This window comes from Sciurus carolinensis, chromosome 2 (genome assembly GCF_902686445.1).
Source record: "Sciurus carolinensis chromosome 2, mSciCar1.2, whole genome shotgun sequence".
Taxonomy (NCBI): domain Eukaryota; kingdom Metazoa; phylum Chordata; class Mammalia; order Rodentia; family Sciuridae; genus Sciurus; species Sciurus carolinensis.
Window position 1 is genome coordinate 190,329,275 of NC_062214.1, and position 20,631 is coordinate 190,349,905.

At 48.6% G+C, this 20,631-nt stretch overlaps 1 protein-coding gene across 2 annotated transcripts; it reads right to left on the reverse strand.

Moving 5' to 3' along the window:
• Positions 1–3,704: 3,704 nt before the first annotated feature.
• Positions 3,705–19,729, reverse strand: LOC124977449 (alpha-1-antiproteinase-like). 2 transcript variants are annotated; one of them, XM_047541005.1, is made up of 5 exons: positions 19,598–19,729; positions 17,962–18,581; positions 15,456–15,726; positions 13,247–13,397; positions 3,705–4,492 (listed from the first exon to the last, which is right to left on the reverse strand). In XM_047541005.1, the coding sequence occupies exons 2-5, from the start codon at positions 18,578–18,580 to the stop codon at positions 4,433–4,435; spliced, it is 1,101 nt and encodes a 366-aa protein (XP_047396961.1). In that variant the 5' UTR covers position 18,581; positions 19,598–19,729; the 3' UTR covers positions 3,705–4,432. The 2 variants fall into 2 exon arrangements, with proteins under 2 accessions (XP_047396961.1, XP_047396960.1); XM_047541004.1 differs by lacking the exon at positions 3,705–4,492 and adding an exon at positions 11,779–12,373.
• Positions 19,730–20,631: the final 902 nt, after the last annotated feature.

Here is a 20,631-nt window from a genome sequence, read left to right on the forward strand (position 1 = left end):
AATTATTGATGTGCTACTGAGTTGCACTGTCCCAACTCTGCTGACCACAAAAGTTGGACCTGGAGGGTTGGTCAAGGTTTCTGAACACCAGGTGTGTGATTAAGCAGTGCTCTTTGGAATCTCCTCTCTAGGAAAATATGGCCCAGGCCTTGCTGGTGTGGGGGTGGCATGGGCAGCTGCGAGTGCTCCCAGGGCTTCCAAGATCTCTCTGGAAGCCTGGGCTCCTGAAGCTGGACCTGGGGTGTTTGTTATTGACACTGGGACCTGCCTTTTCTTCCTTGAGTATAAGAGAACTTCCTGGATCCTCTTCACCTCTGGGTCCACCTATCATATCCTCAGACACAGGTTTGGGGCAGTTTCTGAAGCAAGTGGGACTGTCGTCCCCTCTCAACCTCATCTGTTCAGACAAGCAGGAAAATAGCCTGGAGGTGCCATCAGTTTGTTTTTATCTCCCGTGGCTTTTACCTCCCTTCTCCCCTCCCACCTTCAGTTCCTGCTCTACTCTGGTCTCCCAGCAGCATGTAAAGCACTGGGCACAGCGCCTGGCACCTCACAAGAGTAGTGGGAGCCCTCCCCAGGTGCCCGCTTGCTGTTGGGTGTGTATCGACCCCTTCGATCCTTGGAAGAGTCCCGTGGGGGTAGCATGAGTCAAAAGCAAGAGCTCTGGGTGTGAATTCAGGTCTCGCACTTTGCTGTGTGACCTGGGGCGGGTCCTAGAGTCACTCTGGCACCTACAATCTCTTTGGATAGTTGTAAAGATTAGATGAGGAAATATGTGGAAAGGACACAGAACAGTAGCTGAGGTACTGTAAGTGCGTTCATCGAGGACATTGACGCGCATGGCCCTTTCCATTTGGCAGATTGGAGTTCTGTGGCTCAGAAAAGTTAGATGTGCTTAAGTCACACAACTAAGTAGAGAAGTCAGATATGAACCCAGGGGCCGTGCTCTTACCACAGAGTTCTACAGCCTCCATCTTTGCCCAGCCCTTCTATGCCGAATGCCAACTTGAGGCAGAGGTCATGGGATTCCAAGCTGAGTCCTGAGGAACTCTGCTGGGCAGATTCTGGCCCTGGGATCTAGATCAGGGTGTTGGTTGGAGCGTGCAGCGGCGGTGGGAATGCTCCCCACTGCTCCGGGGGTGGTACTTGAGGACACAAGTCGATGGCAGCCTGAAACACCCGAACTGGGTGACTTAATAAAAAAGAGGCTTATTTTGCTCAGTTTTGGAGGTTGAAGGGCATGTTACGGGCATCCGCTTGGCTCTGGGGAGAACCTCATGGTGGATGTCATCACAATGGTGAGAGCACCCACGGAAGGGAGAGGTGACATGGCAAGACAGGAAGCCCGAAGTGACTGGGGACTAAACGGGGCCCCACGAGAGCTACACGTGCCCTCTGAGGGCACACCCAGTTGCTGAAGAACCTCCCACTAGGCAGCTCTCCATGTCCCAGTGCCACAACGCCATCACGCTGAGGACCAAGCCTCCGCGCCTTGTAATCTCGGGGGGACAAACCACACCCAAACCAGAACACTCAGATTCTTTGTAAAAATTATTTCTAATTTTAATTTTATACTTGATTTTTTTTTCAGTTTTAGTGATCAAAGACCTTGCACATGCTCGGCAGGCACTCTGCCACTGAGCTATTTTCCTGGACATCTTTTAAAAATTTTGAGACAGGGTCTTGCTGAGTGGCTGAGGCTGTCCTCAAACTTGTCATCCTCCTGCCTCAGCTTCTCGAGTAGTTGGAATAACAGTGTGCTACCATGCCTGGCTTACTTTTAACTTTTAATTGACCATTTATAAATATATACATATATATATATATTATGATACAATGTGAAGTTATGATATATGTGCAAAATGTGCAGTAAATAAATTAAACTAATTGAAATATCCATCACCTCACATATTTATTTTTTGTGATGAAAACTTTTGAAATTTACTCTCTTAGCAGTTTTGAAATATAAGGAACCTCATTATTAACTATAATCATTGTGCTATACAATAGAGTTCAACAGATCTCCTGGCTAACAGACTTTGTACCCTTTGACCAATAACTTCCCATCCCCACTCCTTCCCAGTCACTGGTAATCACCACGCTACTCTCTGGCTCTACAGATTCAACTAAAAGTGAGCTCATGCAAAACATGTCTTTCTGTGTTCAGCTTATTCATTTGGTATGGTGTCCTCCAGGTTATTCATGTTGTAGCAAATGACAGAATTTTCTTCTTTCTAAAAGCTGACCACTATTTCATTGTGTATACATACCACATTTTCTTTATCCATTCATTGGTTGATGGACACTAAGGTCGATTCTTAATCCCACTAAGTGGGATTGCAGAACCACTCACTCGGTAGTTCTATATTTAGTTTTTGGAGGAATCTCCATAGTTTGACATAATTGTTTTACCAATTTACATCCTCACCAACAGTATGCAAAGTTCTCTTTTCTCTATGTTCTTACCAATACTTATTATCTTTCTTTTCACAAATTATGAGTGATGTTGAGCGTTTTCCCATTTATCTATTGACCATTTTTATGACTGCTTTTGAGAAGTCTGTTTGGATCTGTTGTCCATTTTTTGATTAGATATGCACAACAGTAGGGTGTATTTTGACATACCTACATGGGTCCCATCCATTCCAGTTTGATCCCATCCTTGTGGTTGACCGTGATGTGGAGTTTCACTGTTGTGTATTTATACATGAACATGAACACAGGAAAGTTATGTCCAATTCATTCTACTGTCCTGCTTATTCCTGTCCCCTCCCTTCCCTTCCTTCCCCTTTGTCTAATCCAATGAACTTCTTCTATACCTCCCCTCCTACTCTTTTGTCCATTTTAAAACCAGCTTATTTGCTTTCTTGCTTTTTAGTTGTTTGTGTTCTTTATGTATTTTGGATATTAATCCCTTATCAGATGTATGGTTTGTAGATATTTTCTCCAAATCCATAGGTTGTTTCTTCACTCTGTTGTTTCCTCTGTGGTCCAGAGCTTTTGATGCAATCCCATTTATCATTTTTTGTACTTGTTGCCTGTGCTTTTAAAATCAAATCTGAAAAAAAGTCATTGCCCAGACCAATGTCATGTAGTTTTCTCCCCAAAATTTTGTAGCTTCAGACCTTTCATTTAAGTGTTTAATCCATTTTGAGATGACTTTTGAAGGGGGTGTGAAGTAAGGTTTAATTTTTTTGTGTGTGGTGCTGGGGATTGAACTGAGGGCTTTGTGCATGGGAGGCAAGCTCTCTACTGACTGAACTATATCTCCAGTCCAAAGTAAGAGTTTAATTTCATCCTTCTTCATGTGGCTATGCAGTTTTCCATTACCATTTATTGATGAGACAGTCCTTTTCTCTTTGGTATTCTTGGCACCTTTCTTGAAAATCAGTTAACCATAAATATGTGGATTTATTTCAGGGCTTTACTCTGTTCTGTTGGTCTGTGTGTCTGTTTTTATGACTGTACCATACTGTTTGATTATTATAGATTTGTAATATAGTTTGAAATCTGATAATCTGATGACTCTGATTTTATTGTTTTGTTCAATATGGCCTTGGCTATTCCAGGTATTTTGTGGTTTCATATGAATTTTAGATTTTTTTTTCTATTTCTATGAAAAATGCTTTTCAGATTTGATTAAAGATTGAATTTGATCTGCAGATTGTTTTAAGTACCATATTATATTTTAACAATATTGACTCAATCCATAAATATAGGGTATCTTTCCATTTATTTGTGACTTTTAAAATATTTCTCACCAACTTATAATTTTCAGTATATAGGTGTTTCACCTTCTTGGAAGAATTTATTTCTAAGTATTTTTATTTTTTATAGGGATATTTTCTTGGATTCTTTTTTTCTGATAGATGGATAGCTTGTTGTTTAGTATACAGGAAATCATTTTGCATGTTTATATTCTACAACTTTACTGAATTTATTATTCTAATGATTTTTGGTGGGTGGAGTCTTTAGGGTTTTCTATATATAAAATCATGTCATCAACAGAGACAATTTAACTTCTTCCTTCCCTACTTGAGACTCAGCTTCTCAACACCCTATCTTCACAGAGGACGAGGATGCAGGGAGTTAGAACCAAGAAGCTAAAGAGGGAACCCATGATCAGTCAGACCAGTCTTCCCACCTCAGTTTTTTTTTTTAATTTAAAAATTTTTTTGTTCTAATTAGTTGTACATGACAGTAGAATGCATTATAGATTTTGATAGATCATACATAAATGGAGTGTAATCTCTCATTTATGATTATACATATTGTAGGATCACATCTATTACCCCACCTCAGTTTTCTGATACATTGAATGAAGCAAAGAATAATTACCCACCTGAGAGGGTTTGTGGGGTTGAGAGAGATGATTAAGCAATGGTTTCAGCACACAAGGTCAGCAGTTTTTCTTTCACTACTGGTTTTGGTGTCAGGGTCTTCCTGTCATGCCTGTTAAACAGTTTGCAGCGTAGGAAGGCGTCTCTGGATTCTAAAATGCAGAAAAGCGTATAAGCTTGACATTAGTGTTTCCTTAATTTGTCAGAGAAATCATTTGGGCTTACAATTTTCTTTAGGAGAATTTTTTGCTTGTTTATGAATTTGATTTCTTTCTTTTCTTTCTTTTTTCTTTGTTTCTTTTTAGATTTGATTTATTTCATTGAGAACTATTCTGATTTTCTATTTCTTTCTTTTTGCTTTTTGATACTGGGGATTGAACCCAGGGGTTCTTAACCACCGAGCCACATCCCAGCCCTTTTTAAAAAAATATTTAGAGACAAGGTCTCGTGAGTTACTTAGGGCCTCACTAAGTTGCTGAGGTTGGCTTTGAACCCACAGTCCTCCTGCCGTAGCCTCTTGAGTGGCTTCTATGTCTTTAAGTAGTATTTTAAAAAAGAAATCTGTCCACTTCATCTAATTGTAAAGTTTATTTAGGCAGCTTTCATATTCTGTTGTTATCTCTTTACTATGTTCCAGATTCATAGGAATGGCCCCTTAGTCATTCCTGACTTGTGTTTCTTGTGCTTTTCTCTTTTTCTTGATGAATCTCACTGAGTCATCAAAGTTACTTCAATTAAGGAGTCATTAAATATATGTCCAAAGAACTGACTTTTGGATTTCTTGATCTATCTTGTTTATGTTTGCTTCCTGTTTCATTAATTTATTTTAGGTTTCTTATTTCCTTTCTACTGTGTTGTTCTGTTTGACTCTTCCTTTTCCTCCTCCCCCTTCCTCTTCCTTCTCTCCCTCCCTCCCCCCTGCTTCCTCCTCCCTGTTCTTCTTGGTACTGCAAATTGAACCCAGGGCCTCACACATGCTAGGCAAGAGCTCTGCAACTGAGTTACACCCCCATTTCTTTAAAAATTTTATTTTGAGGCAGAGTTTCACTAAATTACCCAGGCTAATGATCCTCCTGCCTCAGCCTCCTGAGTAGCTGGTGCACACCTGACCTGACCTGTACTTCTTTTTCTAACTTATTGTAATTATGATACCTCAAAGATTTAAAAACTTTTAGATGTTACTGTATGTATTAGAAACAGTACAATCTCCTCCTAAACATAGTATTAGATGTTTTATTGAGATGTAACTTAAACGCATGGTCAGTGTATGATTCAATGAGTCTTAGTTATGGAGTTGTACCAACACCACCATGATCCAGTTTGAGATCATTTCTCAATCTTTTGTAGCCAATTGTCACTCCTAGCTATATCCAAAGGCCACCACTGACTGGCTTTCTGACTCCACACTCTTGCCTTTCCAGATAATTCTTGTTTGTCCTCTGGGTCTGACTTTCTTCCACTTAGTGTACTTTTCCAAGGTTCATCCACGTTGCATCTGCATTTATCAGCAGATCATTCCTTTTTATTGCTGAAGAGCATTCCATTGTACAGGATTTTATTGATCCACTCACATGTTGATGGACGTTTGTATTATTTCCAGTTTGAGGCTGTTATTTATGTATGAATTTATATTATTTACATGCTATTCTATTCCTATGTTCACATATTTTAGTATGTGAATTTATATTATTTTAATGAACTTGTGTTCATGTGCAAGTCTGTTTCTGTGTGGACATAATTTTCATTTCTGTCTGGTAGATTCCTCAGAGTGGAATTGCTGGGTCAAATGGTAAGTTTACATTTAACTTTTGATGAAACTGCCAAATTGCTTTATGCAGTGGCAGCACCATTATATACTCTGGCCAGCAAGGTTTGAGTCCCAGGTTCTCTGTCTTTGCCGGCACTTGATATTGTCTGATTATAGACATTCCAGGGAATGTGTAGTTGTAACTCACCATGTTTGGTTTTAATCTGCACTTCTCTGATAACTAAATGGAGCAACTTTTCATGTGCATTTTAGCCATCTGTAGGTCTTTTTTTTTTGGTGAATGCTTATTCAAGTCTTTGGTCATTGTGAAAGTAGGGTAACTCATTTGTTTACATATTGAGTTGTAGGCATTCCTATGTATTCTGGATTCAAATTCTTTACCAGATATATTATTTACAAATATTTTTCCTATTTATAGTGCACATGCACACGTGTGCACACACACACACACACACACACACACACACACACACATACATGAAGTTTTAAGTTTTAGATGCACAGGCAAATTGCAAAGATATTACAGAAAGATCCCATACACCCTCAGTTCAGACCACCATATTCTTAACAGCTTACATATGTATGACATATTTGTTATAATCACTGAACCCATTATCAATACATTATTATAAACTAAAGCCTGTACTTACATTTCAATGTGAGTCTCTCTTACCTATGTTCTTTTTTCTGCCCTGGTATCCCATCCATTTCCAAATTACACTTAGTCATTATGTCTCCTTCAGCTCCTCTTTTGAGTGACAGTTTTTCTGGCTGTCCTTGTTTTTGATGACCTGGTAGTCAAATATTTTGTAGGATCTCTGTCTCCTGGAATTTGTGTGTTTTTCTCAGGTTTCAACTGAGGTTATGGGTTCTTCAGAGGGTGGTCACAGAGGTCAAGTCTGTCCCCATCACATCATATCAAAGCTATGTAGTATCAGCCGAACTCATCCGTGTTGACATTGACCTTGATCTCTTGGCAGAGGTATGTTTATCAAGTTGCTTCACTGTAAAGTTATTATTTCCTCCCTCTTTTCCATTCTGTGCCTTTGGAAGGATGTCAGTTTGTGTAGCCCACACTTAAGGGTGGGAAATTAAATGACACCTGAAGGCTGGGTATTTACATAAATTATTTGAAATTCTTCTGCATGAAAGATTTTTTTTCCAATTTATTTTTCAATTTGATTTATGTCAGTATGGACTTGTGGATATTTATTTAATAGTTTGAATTATAATCTAGTATGTATGTATACACACCACTATAATCTATTACACTATTTTATTTTTTGTTCAGATTGATCCAACTTTGGACATCAGGAGTTCTTTCTGTTGACTCCGTGTTCCACTGACCTGCCCCAGCGTTGTAGGGTTTTTAAAGTACTTCCTTATCACCGGGTGGGCTGGTGCACCCCTGTAATTCCAGAGGCTTGGCAGGCTGGGGTAGGAGGATCACAAGTTCAAAACCAACCTCAGCAACTTAGAGAATCCCTGAGCAACTCAGTGAGCCTCTGTCCCTAAATAAAATATATAAAAAGGGCTGGGGATGTGGCTCAGTGATGAAGTGCCCCTGTGTTCAATCCCTGGCCCAAAGGAAAAAAAAAAGTACTCCTTACTTTCTAGCAGTGTAAGATGCTCCAGGTCGTACGTACTTCCCACCGTGGTCCTAGAATCAGCGGTTTCTCTAAGGAGTCCTGGTTGCTTTGTTGGAGAGTGGTGTTAGAAACCAAGGTCTTGTGCTCATTGCTACTGAGGTTCCCTTGCTCACAGACCTTCTCCGTTGATGAGCCGGGGATACAGGCATGTACACCACCTGCTTACTGCACGTTCTGTGAGCCTTGACCTACGTAATCCTCTCTGTCTATATTAAGTTGAATCTGAGTTCATACCGGCATCTCCAACTCTGAGCCCCAGAGTATTTTAGTTTCTCTTTCTTGTCTATAATCACCCTCTACCCTCCACGCACTTCATTTGGCTAATTGTTTAATTCCTGGACACAGGGACAGTGGCGTCTGAATGGTTAACTGCCCAGCTGTGGGAATCAGCCAAGGTGACCAGAGCAGAGTGCTCAGCTGCCACCTGCTCACCTTTGGCCTTTCCACACTCCCTCCCAGAGGCACTTCGGTTGCAACCCGTCCCTCAGTGAAGTTGCTTTACGCTTTCGTAATAGGATTGGGTTGTTTTGCCACACTGACTTTCCTCCTGAGATCCCCAGCTCCTAAATGATTTTTTTTGCTTGCCTGTTTTCAGGCTCATATTTTGTCTGTAAAGTTTTATGGGTTTTGACAAACGCCGGTGTCACACACCACCATTACCTCGTCACACAAAATGCTTCCATCGCCCTAAGTTCCCCGTCCGACTCTTCCCTCCACCCTGGGAACTCCTGGCAAGTGCTGGTCTTTTTATCGTTGCCACAGTTTCGCCTTTTCCAGAAGGTCCTGCAGATGGAATCATGCAGCGCGCAACCTTTCAGACCAGCTTCTTTTTAAAATTTTTAAAAAATTTATTGGTTCTTTTTAGTTACCCAGGACAGCAGAATCCATTTTGGTGTAATTATGCAAACATGGAAAATATCTTATTCTAGTTAAGAGATCATTCTTGTGGCTGTCCATGAAGGTGGGATGCAGTGTTTTGTTTTCATATATGTGCCTGGGAAAATTATGCCAGATTCATTCCACTCCTTTCCTTTTCCTACCCCCATTCCCCATTATCTAATCTATTGAACTTCTATTCTTCCCTCCCTCCTTGTGGGTTAGCTTCCATACATCAGAGGAAACATTTGAACTATGGCTTTTCAGGATGGGCTTATTTCACTCAGCACGATAGTCTCCAGATCCATTCCTTTACTGGCAAATGTTGTAAAGTCATTCTTCTTCGGGGCTGACTAATAATCCATTAAGTATATCATTTACCATGTTTTCTTTATCCATTCATCTGTTGAGGGGCACCTAGGTTGGCACCATAGCTTAGCTATTGTGAACTGAGCTGCTATAAGCATTCATGTGGCTGTGTCACCCTAATTTGCTGATTTTAAGACTAGCTTCTTTCACTCAGCACCATGCAGTTAAGGTCCCCGCATGTCTCTTGTGATTCGACAGGTCCATTCTTCTTATCACTTTATCTTGATTGCTGAATGACACATCCCGGTCTGCATGTACCACAGTTTGTTTATCCATTCACCTGTTGAAGGAAATCTTGGCCGCTCCCAGTTTTGGTGATTGTGAATAAAACTGGCATAAACATTTGGGTACGGGATTTTGTGTAGGTGACATTTTCAAGTGAGTTGGGTAACTACCTAGATGAGTATTGCTGGATATAAGACTGTTTCACTCTGTAAGAAACTTGTGGCTTCATCTTCCTAATAGTATTGTTTGAAGTGTAAACACTTTATTTTAGTGAAGTTCAACTTATCATTTTTGGGGACAGGGAGGGAACCTACTGGAGGACCATGTTCAAAGCAATGAAAAGAAGCAGTTTTGTTTTTCTTTTCTTTTTTTGCAGTGCTGGGGATTGAACTCAGGGCCTCGTGCCTGTTAGATAAGTGTTCTACTGCTGAGCTGCACCTCTGCTCCCCAAAGAGGATGGAACTGTCCTGGTTTGTCTGGAAGCTTCCTTAATTCTAGCAGGGAAGTCTGCATCTGGTGACTTCCAGTTATAAAACTCAAGCTCCTGTGTCATGGGACTCTTGCATTCCCAGGCAGACTGGGATGGCCAGGTGCCCTAATTTGGATACAGAAGAATCAATAACTTTCTCAAGCAATGGTGCGTTAGCTGGAAGGGAAAATGTTTATCTATCTGTCTGTTGGGAGAAATCCTAGTTCTTGGCTGGCAGCAGTGAACGTCTCAAGTGTGTAAGGAAAACTTGTAGGGAGGAGCGATCCGCTTTGGCTACCTAGGAAAGTAAACAACTGCCCCAAGTTGACTCAGCGTTACCAAGGGAACCTATATAAGAACCTGGTGGTCTGATCCCCCGTGGCACATTGGGATTGGGCAGGAAACCTATAAAATGTATAGCTGTTCCTGCAATAAATGAGTTTGCAGGCTGCTCACCGCAAGCCTGCTTCCACCCAGCTCCCAGAGTCTGGGTCTTCACGCCGCACCCTTACCCTGCGTATGAGCTAGCCCGGCACAAGAGAAGCTACTTCTCTCTATCCATCTATGGATCTGTCTGTCCATCTATCTCTGTTTTTATAAGAAAGCAATAACAGTGTGTTCACATCCCGATGGAAAAACCCAGTGAGAGGGAGGATGTGTGTGGGGGTCTGATAGAGGAGTGGGGAGCTGGGGGTGTCTCTGAGCGAGTGAGATGCACACGGCCTGGCGTGGTGGAGGGCTGGCCTCGGGGAGGATGGGGAAGGGCACCGGTGCAACAGGAGGTGGAGCAGGGCCTGAGTGATGGTGGGTGGGCAGCAGGGCGCCTCCTGCCTTTTGCCAGTGAAAGAGGCAGTGAGATCACCAGCTGAGAGGGATTTGGGACACAGGACTGGGAGGCAAGGGGGTAGGGAGGAAGGCGGGCCATGTTGATTCAGGCCAGCGGAGCCTGAGAGGGCTGCAGGGTGGCTGCCTGCCAGGACCCAGGCTCTCCTTGAGATTAGTGATCTTGAGATTAAAATGAGACCAGTTAGTGGGTGTGTGTTCCACTAGCCTCGTTCAGTGGCTGGAACTTGGAATAGGGAGAGAGTTGGCAGGCTTTGCCAAGTGACTTTGATAAAGCCAGAGACGAACAGAGGATCTGGGAATGGGATTGATCGTGGAGGAAGTGAGGACCCGGGGAAGAAAGCACAGTGGCCACTAGGCCAGCAATGGGTCGAGCATCCCAGGGGGTTGAAGGATGGTGGGTTGGGAATGAGACAAATGGGCCGGACAGAAAGGAGGCTGTGGTCAGAGTGGAACAGCTGAGGTCATAGGGCTGGCTTACAGGACCGTCTGGAGAGACCACACGGCCGTCCAAGCTCCCGTGGGTTCCCATCGACGGGCGGCACCTGCCCTTTGGCATCAGCTTGAGCTGCTCCTTCTCTCACCCCCACCCACCATGAGGCAGACTCAGCCAGTGCTGGGCTGCTCTCCCACTCTGCTTAGAACTCCATCTGACACACCTGCCATCTCTGTAGAGCAAGGGAATGGATCACGCCGGTGACCTTGCTCATGTACCCAGGGTGGCTGTAGGACGGCAGTGTGTCACTCACACCTGCATCTTGAAGGTGACCCTCTCGGTTTCCTCCAACCTTGCATGAAGTTGGCACCCAAGGAATGCTGACTCCAGCGATCAGTGGCGGACGGAAGGTCAGAGGGAGACTCTGGCGAAGGAGTCAGTGCCTGCCCTGCACTGTCCTCTCAGGGAGAGGCTCCCTCTCGAACAGCACTGGTTGGAAGGTCTTAGGGAGTGTTTGTGCTGGGTCATCTTTTGTGGGAACCAAGTTGGTGGCAACGTGGAATTGAACAGCCTCTCATCAAAGAGACTCCGAGTCCTGGGCATGCTTTTCTTCTCAGTTACTTATGAAGGAGAGGGACTCGGCTGGTACCTTGTCAGTCTCGAGTTGCCAGAGGCCACAGGCAGCAATGACAAGGACGGTCCTGCCTCTATGTCTCACAAACGGGCTCCCAGGCCACTCCCAGCAATCAGGTCTTTCCAGGGCAACAGCCTCCCCAGTAACACCAGAGTGCTACCTGCACTTGCCACTTTATTGAATCAATTCTACAAAGAAGCACAGTTTCACTGTAATCCGGGTGGCAAGGGTCAGAGGAAGTCAGAGGAAGGGAAAGGTCCATAATCAGCAGAGGAAGGGGAGCTAGGGAAAGGTCAGGAGAGACTCGGCTCTAGGAACCTCATGGGAAGGTTGGTGTTGGGGCTGCGAATTTGACCTTTGAAAGTGCAAGATTGTGCCCTGCACCTTGATTTGCTAGTCTCGAAGTGAGGACAATCCCTCGGCGGGATTTGTGCAAAGACCCAGAAGATGGATCCCTAGTTGTGTGCTCGAGTCAATGAGTTCCGGTCCTGTTTTCCATTTTCTCTTGGAGCCCCCAGGAAGATTGGGGCTGGGTGGGAGGATGAAGAGGCAGGCCCTCTTGTCACCTGGCTCTATGATGCTTTGGGATTTGTCACTTTCCCTATGAAGAGAAGGTTGTGGCTGCCTTCCTTAAAGAGGAACAGTAGGAAGGGCTTGTTGAAGTAAATGCCAGGGATCTGGTACTTGGGAAGGTACTTGAAGTTGGCAACGTTTTCCCCTTCTGTTCCTTTCTCATCCATGATCAGTTCCACCCTGTGAACTGCCTTTGGGGACCAAGGTTCACAGTGTCAACCTGAGCAGAAATAGCCCCTTCTCCCAGGCGGTACCACCCTGACCCTCACTCTGAGCTGTGCCCAGAAGCCCTAGAGCAATCCTGGGGCTTCCTGACTAGAGGCAGGACCTGGCGTGGCCTGGAGACGCCACTTCTCATCTCCAGGGCCTCCAGGATGCTCTGCAGTGATCTGCTGTGTGGGCCAGGGCTCTCTAAAGCTCAGATCCAGCCATCCACCTCCTGCTCAAAGCCTTGTGGCCTTCTCCCCACTCCTGAGTGACCTCGCACCTTAGCCAGGATCCTGGTAACCAGGAACCAGGAACCAGGTAACTGGTTCTAAAAGCTGCGCCCACGGCCATTCCCATTCCCCATGTGCCCATGCCCCCCCTCCAGCTTCTTTTTCCCAAAGTTAGCCAGGATTTCTGCACATTTCTTTTTTCTGTTCCTTGGAGGGTCCCATGGTGGTGGTGTAGCTTAGGCACCATCTCTGGGGACCTCACTGTGCTGCCCCATCCCTCTCTACCCCACATCCTGTGTAACTGCTTCTGCAATTGGACCCAGCTCGCGTAGCTCCCTCAACATGAGGTACCCGCCCTCCCCAGAGGACTCAGTATTGCAAAAACACGTCCAGCTTGGAGGACCCCAGGGCTCCTTCTCCCCACAGAGCAGGTGGTGAGCTTGGGAGCCCCTCCTGCCCAGGTTCAGCCCTCTCCAGGGCACCCCTGGGGGCTGCTGTTCTCCATTTCCGCCTCTGACATCACCAGGAACCGGAAGGGCACAGGGACAGCCCCCTTGGCTGAATGAACAAGGAAGTGAGCAAACCTGGACTTGTTACAACGCCCTGGACTCCAGGGCTCTGACTTACCTTGGAGAGCCTCATGGGGATGGTTTGCACAGAAATGCCCGAGAGGCCGAGGTCGTAACTGAATACATCCAGGCTGTCCCGCGAGAGCACCAGCTTGTCCAGGTCCATGTTCCCCGTTAGGGAGAGTTTAGGAAAATACAGCTTCCTCCTGCTACGCGGGAGAATGAGAGAAGACCGAGCTGAAGTGACACCTGTGGCTCGACGTGCTGCCCGTCCCACGTCCCGCCCTCTGTAGGCCCAGCCTAACGGCTCTGAAGTCCTGGGGCAGGACCCAGCTGCACCTTCGGGTTCCCCGCCTGTTCACCTTTCCACGTCTGCACGTCAAGAGCCCAGGAGGGGAAGTGATCCCACTTACAGGTGAAAAGGTCACTCTCACAGAAGCAGAGTGGAAGGCTGGTGGCTGGGGCTGGCAGTGGGGTGGGGGAGGTGGGGCCACGTGCCAGCCAGGCAGACGAACGTTCTGGATTTCTCTCGTGCAGCATGGTGAGTGGAGGTGTTAATACCATGCTGCACACTTGACCTTGGCTGAGAGTAGCTCTTACGTGTTCTTGCCATACACAAAAAGAGGGGGCCGTGCGAGGCCAGGGCGTGCCACCCAGCTGGATCATCCTACGTGTTTTGCCGTGTGTGCACCTTGACTCACCAGGTTGCCCACCTTAAACATATACAATTGTTGTTTGTCGAGGACAGCAATAAGGTTGGGGGGAGAAACCCCACCAACTCAGGAAACAAAGACTAGCCCCTGTGGGGACTGGCCCTGCAGGGCGGTAGATGGAGGCTCCGGGGGGACTGTGCACTGAGGACCCGTCTTCCAAGCTTTAGTTTCTCTGCTTCGGCCCCAAGAAAGTGTGTCTTCTCCCTTCCACTGTCACTTCCAGGCAGCCCCAGGGGTGTCCTTGGGTGACCAAGCAACAGGAGCTGTGTTGGAGGCTCCCTGCCACCTCCGGGGAGCATGAGCAGGCCCTGTCAGGAGGCGCGACTCCTGGCTGGGTGAGGCTCACCCTGGCACCTGCCAGGCATTTGCAGGTCAAGGAAGACTCAGGGCTGAGTGCAGTGCCAGGCCCCGCTTCCACACCCTCGGACACCCAGGATTCCTGGTCTAGGACAAGAGCAGCTTTGACTCCCAGATCATGAGATCGGCAACAACTGGGGGCGTATTTGGCTGTCCCAACTGGGAGTGGGGCGTGACCCTGACACCCAGCAGCTGGAGCAGCGGGGGATCCTGCCAAACTTCCTCTCCTGCACAGGACAGCCCTGCACACTCGAAGATTCTCAGGCCCATAATGTGCCCGGGTTGAGAAGACAGGGTCGGGGCGAAGAGAGAGGGTGGGTGTGGAGAAGGAACTTGGGAGAGAGCACACTCGTCACCACTTGGATGGTTTGTAAAGATGGGGAGCGGGGAGATCTGTCCGGAAGCAACGGGATTCTCCTGGGTCTAGGTCGGAGCTTCTCAATCTTTCACATGTGCATTAATCACCTGAGATCTTATGAAAAGAAGATCCTGATTCACAGGCGTGGGGTGGGGCCTGAGGTCCTGTATTTCTAGCAAACTCCCAGATGAAGCCAGTGACGGAGGCCAGACTTTGAGTAGCAAGGTGCCTTAAATACCTGAGGGAAACAAGCCATCGATCTCAGGGCCCTGCCAAGGGGCGTGCAGTGGTGGTCACGTCATGGACTTTCCTAGAAAGCCTCCCTGGCAAGGTGACCAGGAAAGAGTCCGGGTCCTGGATCCCTCTGTGCTGCTTACCCGTTGCCTGAAATATACCCGCTTATGAGCCAGGAGGGAAGACCCTTGGCAGCCACCAGACTGTGGGTTCCATGGGACTGTTGCTGTTTATGGGTCTTTTGTTGAGCTGAGTGTTGTGTGGGAATCCTGTCTGGGAAGTGCTTGGTAGAGCTAAGTTAAATATTGCCCATTTCTTTACAGATTCTCAATGCTTCCAAATGCTAAGGCGACCTGTAATCTGAAGGGGGCTGCTCGGTGGTGATGTGCTGATAACGTGGCTGCAGATGATTTTGAACCACTGTTCCCTGCTCTCGGAGGACTGAGTGGCTGAGTCCTGTGTGACAATCAGTGTGTGATCGGGTTCCAGCCCCTCATGTCATGGCCCAAAGACCGGCAGGGTCTCAGCTCCCAGCCGCAGAGGGCTGGCAGTGGCTCTTGCAAGAGCCTCGCGTCACACAGGCGCGGACACAGCTGGGGGTTTACCTCAGTGGGAAAGGCCGAGTCCACTGGTCAAAATTGTCCTTGTTCAGTGCCGCCTCTGCCTTGGCGACCTTCCCCTTTTCAGGAAGAACGAAGATGGCAGTGGTGTTGCAGGCGCAGGGCACCCGGAGGACGTGACTGTGCATGTGGTGGAAGTACTGCAGCTGGAACCAGCCCAGCTTCTGCATCATGGGCACCGGGACCGTGAGCTCATCGCTCACTGAGAAGGGCATGAGCTTCGTGACCTGCTGGTCAAAGTGGTACTTCCATTTCCCTATGAGAGAGCACGCGGGTGTCAGGGGACAGCAGTGGCCATGGGAACGTCATTCATTTGGAGATACTTAGGGAGGAGCTGCTGTTGTTGGGGCAGAAGATGCAGGCACACATGAGCGGTCCCTGTCCACATGGATCTTACACACCAGGGGAAACAGGAGCAGGACAAATAAGAAAAGAACCATGTGATACGTGCCAAGGAGAGAAATAAAGCCAGAGGAAGTAAGGGATGTCAGGGAAGGAGAGTTAATATTTCACATATAGCCTTCCTGAGAATGCGGTGTGGAGTGAAGACTTAAGAGACGAAGGGACTGAGCCAGGCATACTTGGCAGGAACCCACAAGGAAGGAAATGACCGGTGCAAAGGCCCAGCGGCAGGAAGAGGCCTGTCATGTGCAAGGGACCTGGGGAAGGCTGTGTAGCTGGAGCAGGAGTGAGACAGATATGGCAGGTGAGGCCAGAGAGGGAAGGGTCCATTAGTGTCCTCCCGTGTCAACTGTGGCCGGACATAGCCTTCTTGTTGGGTACCTGAGACACTCAGCGAGGAGTGGAAGCATATCCGAGTGCGACTCCCAGCACGTGGCTGCTGCTCAGACCTCAGACTCTGCACGCTCAAAGCACACAGTGCCCTCCCCACTTTGATGGTGACGGGAAGGGTCACCAGATCAAATATGGGGTGCCCAGTAAAATCTGGATTTCAGGAAGTGATCATTGTTAAATGAGAGCCCCACTCTGAGGTTGCTGGTTTGCTTCTAAAGCTGGCAGCCCCTGGGGGACCCTGTCCAGGAGCCTTTCTGGGGCAGTGACTTCTGCCCTGAGTGCCTACTGGTGGGAAGTGGCGGGGAGGTGGGCACTAACAGGTCCGCATAAAGACCCTCGGGCAAGAGAGATGGTGTTGTGCAGGGCGGGTGCTAATTCCCTTGGCCTGTGGCAGGAAGGGTAACCAGAAATGTGGCTGGTGAGGTCAGCAGGGGACCATCCCTCCTGCAGGTATGAAGCATTATCCTAGGGGTCACAGCTGGGCCGGGCGCTGAAAAGGTTAGCAGTGAAGTTCAAGGTCAGATTTGGCTTCTGGAAGGATCACCTTTCCAGGGTGGAAACTGAACTGGGGAGCCCGTGGGCAGGGAAGCCACGGACTCAGAGGACTGGTTAAGAAGCAGGTGCAATGGTCTGAGCAGAAGACAGTGTGATCTGAGCAAGGACAGCGGCCATGGGAAGGCCTGGTCCAGCTGAAGAGAGGTGGAGAGGTAAAGTCCCCAGCTTGCAGTGGCAGCTTGGTACCTTGTGTAGGAGAGAAAAGAGAAAAGAGAACCTGAGGGGACCCTGGGGTCCTGGATTGGGACAGGAGCTGGGGCCATTTACTGAGATTTGGAGGAAAGGAGCAGGAAGAGGGGACTTCACAGGGTGGAGGAGGTGACGGGAAGACGTGCTTTCAGTTTGGAACGTGCTGAGCTTGAGGTGCTGCTGTCAGAAGAAGGTGACCAGGTAGCTGGTGGGGATGGGGGTCTGGATGCAGAGCACGGGGGTCTGCAGTGTGCAAGAGAGTCACCTGAGGAGACGGTGGAAAGAGAAGGATGAGGACAGGTCTCTGGAGTGCCCACCGTGCAAAGGGCCCACGTGACGGGCAGGTGCCCCAGCAGAGGAAGGACTGGAAGGGCCACTCTGAGCCCCAGAGAGGAGAGGGGGTCCACAAAACAGTCCCACAGGGCCTGCAAGGAGGGTGTGGGCGGATGTGGTGTCCCAGCGTGACCAGTAGTTTCTTTTGTGGGTTGGTGGGTGGGAGACAGTCTGACAGAACCATTTGACAAGGTGAGTCTTGTCTCAGGCACGTGTGGGTGGCCGGGAGGCACTTGCTCCTGGGAGCACGGTGGCTCCGGGGGCACGCCACAGAACCCTGCGGGCAGTTTAACACCTAGCGGTCACCATCTTGAGATGTGCCTTTGGAACAAAGGGCCCCCCGTGTTCACTGGTCACTCAGTCCTACAAATGAAGCAGTGGGTCCAGTGGGAGGTGTCCCTTCCTAAAGCTCTGCTTAGGACAGGGAGCGGGGAAGGGGCCAGTGCTAGAAAGTGAAGACGCTGGAGGAGAGAGCTTGAAGGAATGGGAGAGAGGCTGATCTGTGGGGGACGTCAGAGGCACTGCAGCTCCAGGCAAGGGCAGGGGACATTTCCATCTTGGATGGAATGGGGCTTGACTTTGCAGTCAACTGCGAGGAGGTCAGTAGAGGGTCATTTACCTTTAAAGAACATGTAATTGGCCAGAATCAAGACCGAGTGCAGCTTCATCCCCCGGAAAAGGCCCTTGATCTTGCCGTGGGTCTTCTTCTCCATAGCCAGGTTCATCTGATGCTGGGCCACCTGGGCGTTCTTGAAGGATGTGGGGAAGATCTCAGTGCGGTACAGGTTCTGGGCTCTTTGAGCAAACTTCAGCACTGGGTCTCGCCTCTGACCCAGGAAAAGCATGCTGCCGGTGTCCGTCTGGCAGTCCCCGGGGGGCGGCAGGAAGGCCCCCAGGAGCTGACTGTAGTGCTCGAGCACCCTGTCTTCAGGGACCTTGACAATGGGAAGTCCCAGTTCATGCAGAATCGTGGCGCGGGCTTTTGGTGTGGCCTGGAGGGCCAGCAGCGTGAGGGGAAGGGAGAAGCTCAGTGGGGAGAAGAGCACGTTCCTGCTTGGGTCAGGGGCCGTCAACCGTCGGTACAGGTTGAAGGCGAAGTGGGAATTGTCCGGGAAGGCAGAGGAGGCTGGCTGTTCCGCAGGTGTTGGACGACTTTCCTGGGTAGTTGTAATTTGGCCATAGGCACAAGGACCCAGCCCGGCCACCAGCAGCCAGAGAGACAAAATGGGGTGTGCCATCCTAGACAAAGAGACACAGCACAGTCACCCAGCTCGGCCACACAGCCCAGCAAGGAGTGTCGCCCCAAGGGCTCCCTGCGGCTCCCTGCGGCTCTGCCCCTCCCTTAGGGGCCCACGGGATGGACTTTAGTGGTGACTTCAGGGGAACAGGGCGTCACGGCTTGGGCTTTGGTGACAGAAGCCTGACATGGGTTTGCTCCACAGTGTTGTGACAGGCATATTCCTGCCCCTCCCTGGTGGAGACCACAGGTGTGCACACCTGCCAGGTGGAACTGTGTGAGGCTTGAGTGAGAACAGCAGGTGTTCAGGCAAACACAGGTGTCGAGACCCGGAGCCCTCTCTGTAGCTTGTAGCTTCTAGTTGGAATACGGTGCCCTGTGTGTCACATGTTCTCGATGTGTGGGACATGAAGGAAAAGTCCATCACCCACCACACTGTTGGCCAAGCCCAGACCCTTCCTGGGCCCTTCCCAGCCCTTTGTGTGGAGAGGCTGACCCCTCCTGCCTGTGATGTGGAGCCCTGGCAGGAGCAGGGCGGCCGGTGTCCATCCTACTCCCTGGCTGCCTGAGCTGCACTCCCCTGCAGTGCTGGCCTCCCTCCCTGTGGCTCCAGTCCCCTCTGTTCCTCTGAGCTCCTTCACCTTCTCTTCATTAAAGTCATGTGCCCTGAGCCTTGGGTGGCTCCATTCAGTCCTCACGGCCAACCCCTGCAAAACAGTGACCCCAGGGAGGTCAAGAGGCCGGTGCAAAGTGGGCAGCCAGCTGACGAATGAGCCGGGATTCTAGCCCAGGTCTAAGGCCTCCAAAGGCTGGGGCTGGCTCCCTATTTCAAGGTAATGTGTCCGTGTGCAATAAGATCCACAAGCTCATGAGCCTTCCAGGTCCTTTGCCCCGACACCCACGGCTCTGTAAGACTCGGCTCTGCTGCCCCAGCTACTGCCCGCGGCTGTGCAGGAAGCTCTCTTCCCAGCTGCAAACTGAGAGCCCGGGGATTGAACCTAAAGCAACTTCTACTTACAGATCAGGTCCTGGGCGTCTGATGTATCCACAGTGCCCTTGGATCTGGCCTTGTGGGCAGCTGTCCTGGACTGAGGGACTGAGTGGGCAGCAAACCACTTGCCAATCCCGGTGGTGACAGTCATATGGGAAGGTCAGCTTGTACCTTCCTCAGGCGAATGTTCCAGCTACACTGTGTGGTGCTCAATGGGGCATAGTGAACTTGAGGGACAGAAACTGCCGAGCCAGACTAGCGTGGAAGGAGCTTGGGGGTTCACAGTGCACTCAGGCTGAGGAGGAAGGGTAGACACCTCCACCAGGGAAATGCTTTCCCACTGTCTCGCTCTCTTTTCCCACCATCCACCCACCCACCCACCCATCTATCTACCCACCCATCCATCCATCCACCCACTTCTGAAGCACCTGCTATATGTCTGACCATGGGTGGACATTGAGGGGGGATTAGGGAAGAGGACCTCTAATACCTTTGGGAGAGTGGGTGAGGCTGTAGGAAAAAACTCTGGACAGGGGAAACCCTCAATTGATTGAAAACCCTTGAGTTGACAAAGTTTCTGTGGAACAAACAGAATCCTACCAGAATTCACCAAGATGAAGTGGACACACAGGCAAAACACACAACTTGTTTTTTTCTTGTTTATAATTTTCTCTACAGTTTCTTTGGGCACACTGTCTTGGGATGAAATGGTTAATAGTTTCTGATACTTCACTGTCAAGCAATTGACTGGGCTGCCTGAGAGAGCTGGTTGAGGAAGTGTTTGAGACACTATCTCTCTGTGGGGAACCATCTTATATCCATACTGGGAATGGGCCCAGGAAGTGGTGAAATGACGCACGTGTGGAATGAATCCATCCTGACCTCGGATGTTGTATTAGTCATCTTTTAAGGATGACAATGTAATATCCAAGGCAGTTTAATAAAGAAGAGATTTATTTAGCTCACAGCTTTGGAGATTCAAGGGCATGGTGCTGGCCTTGGCTCAATTCTGGTGATGACCTTTGTGCTGGCAAAGTCCTGAGGTGACCCGTGACATCACA

Excerpts from the sequence above, each read along its gene's own strand:
- LOC124977449 (XM_047541004.1), bottom strand. The coding sequence starts at position 18,580 with ATGGCACACCCCATTTTGTCTCTCTGGCTGCTGGTGGCCGGGCTGGGT. Across the intron at positions 15,727-17,961 it reads CAATTACATGTTCTTTAAAG|GGAAATGGAAGTACCACTTT; the intron begins GTAAATGACCCT and ends GCTCTCTCATAG. Across the intron at positions 13,398-15,455 it reads ACTCGGCCTTTCCCACTGAG|CAGGAGGAAGCTGTATTTTC; the intron begins GTAAACCCCCAG and ends TCTCCCGCGTAG.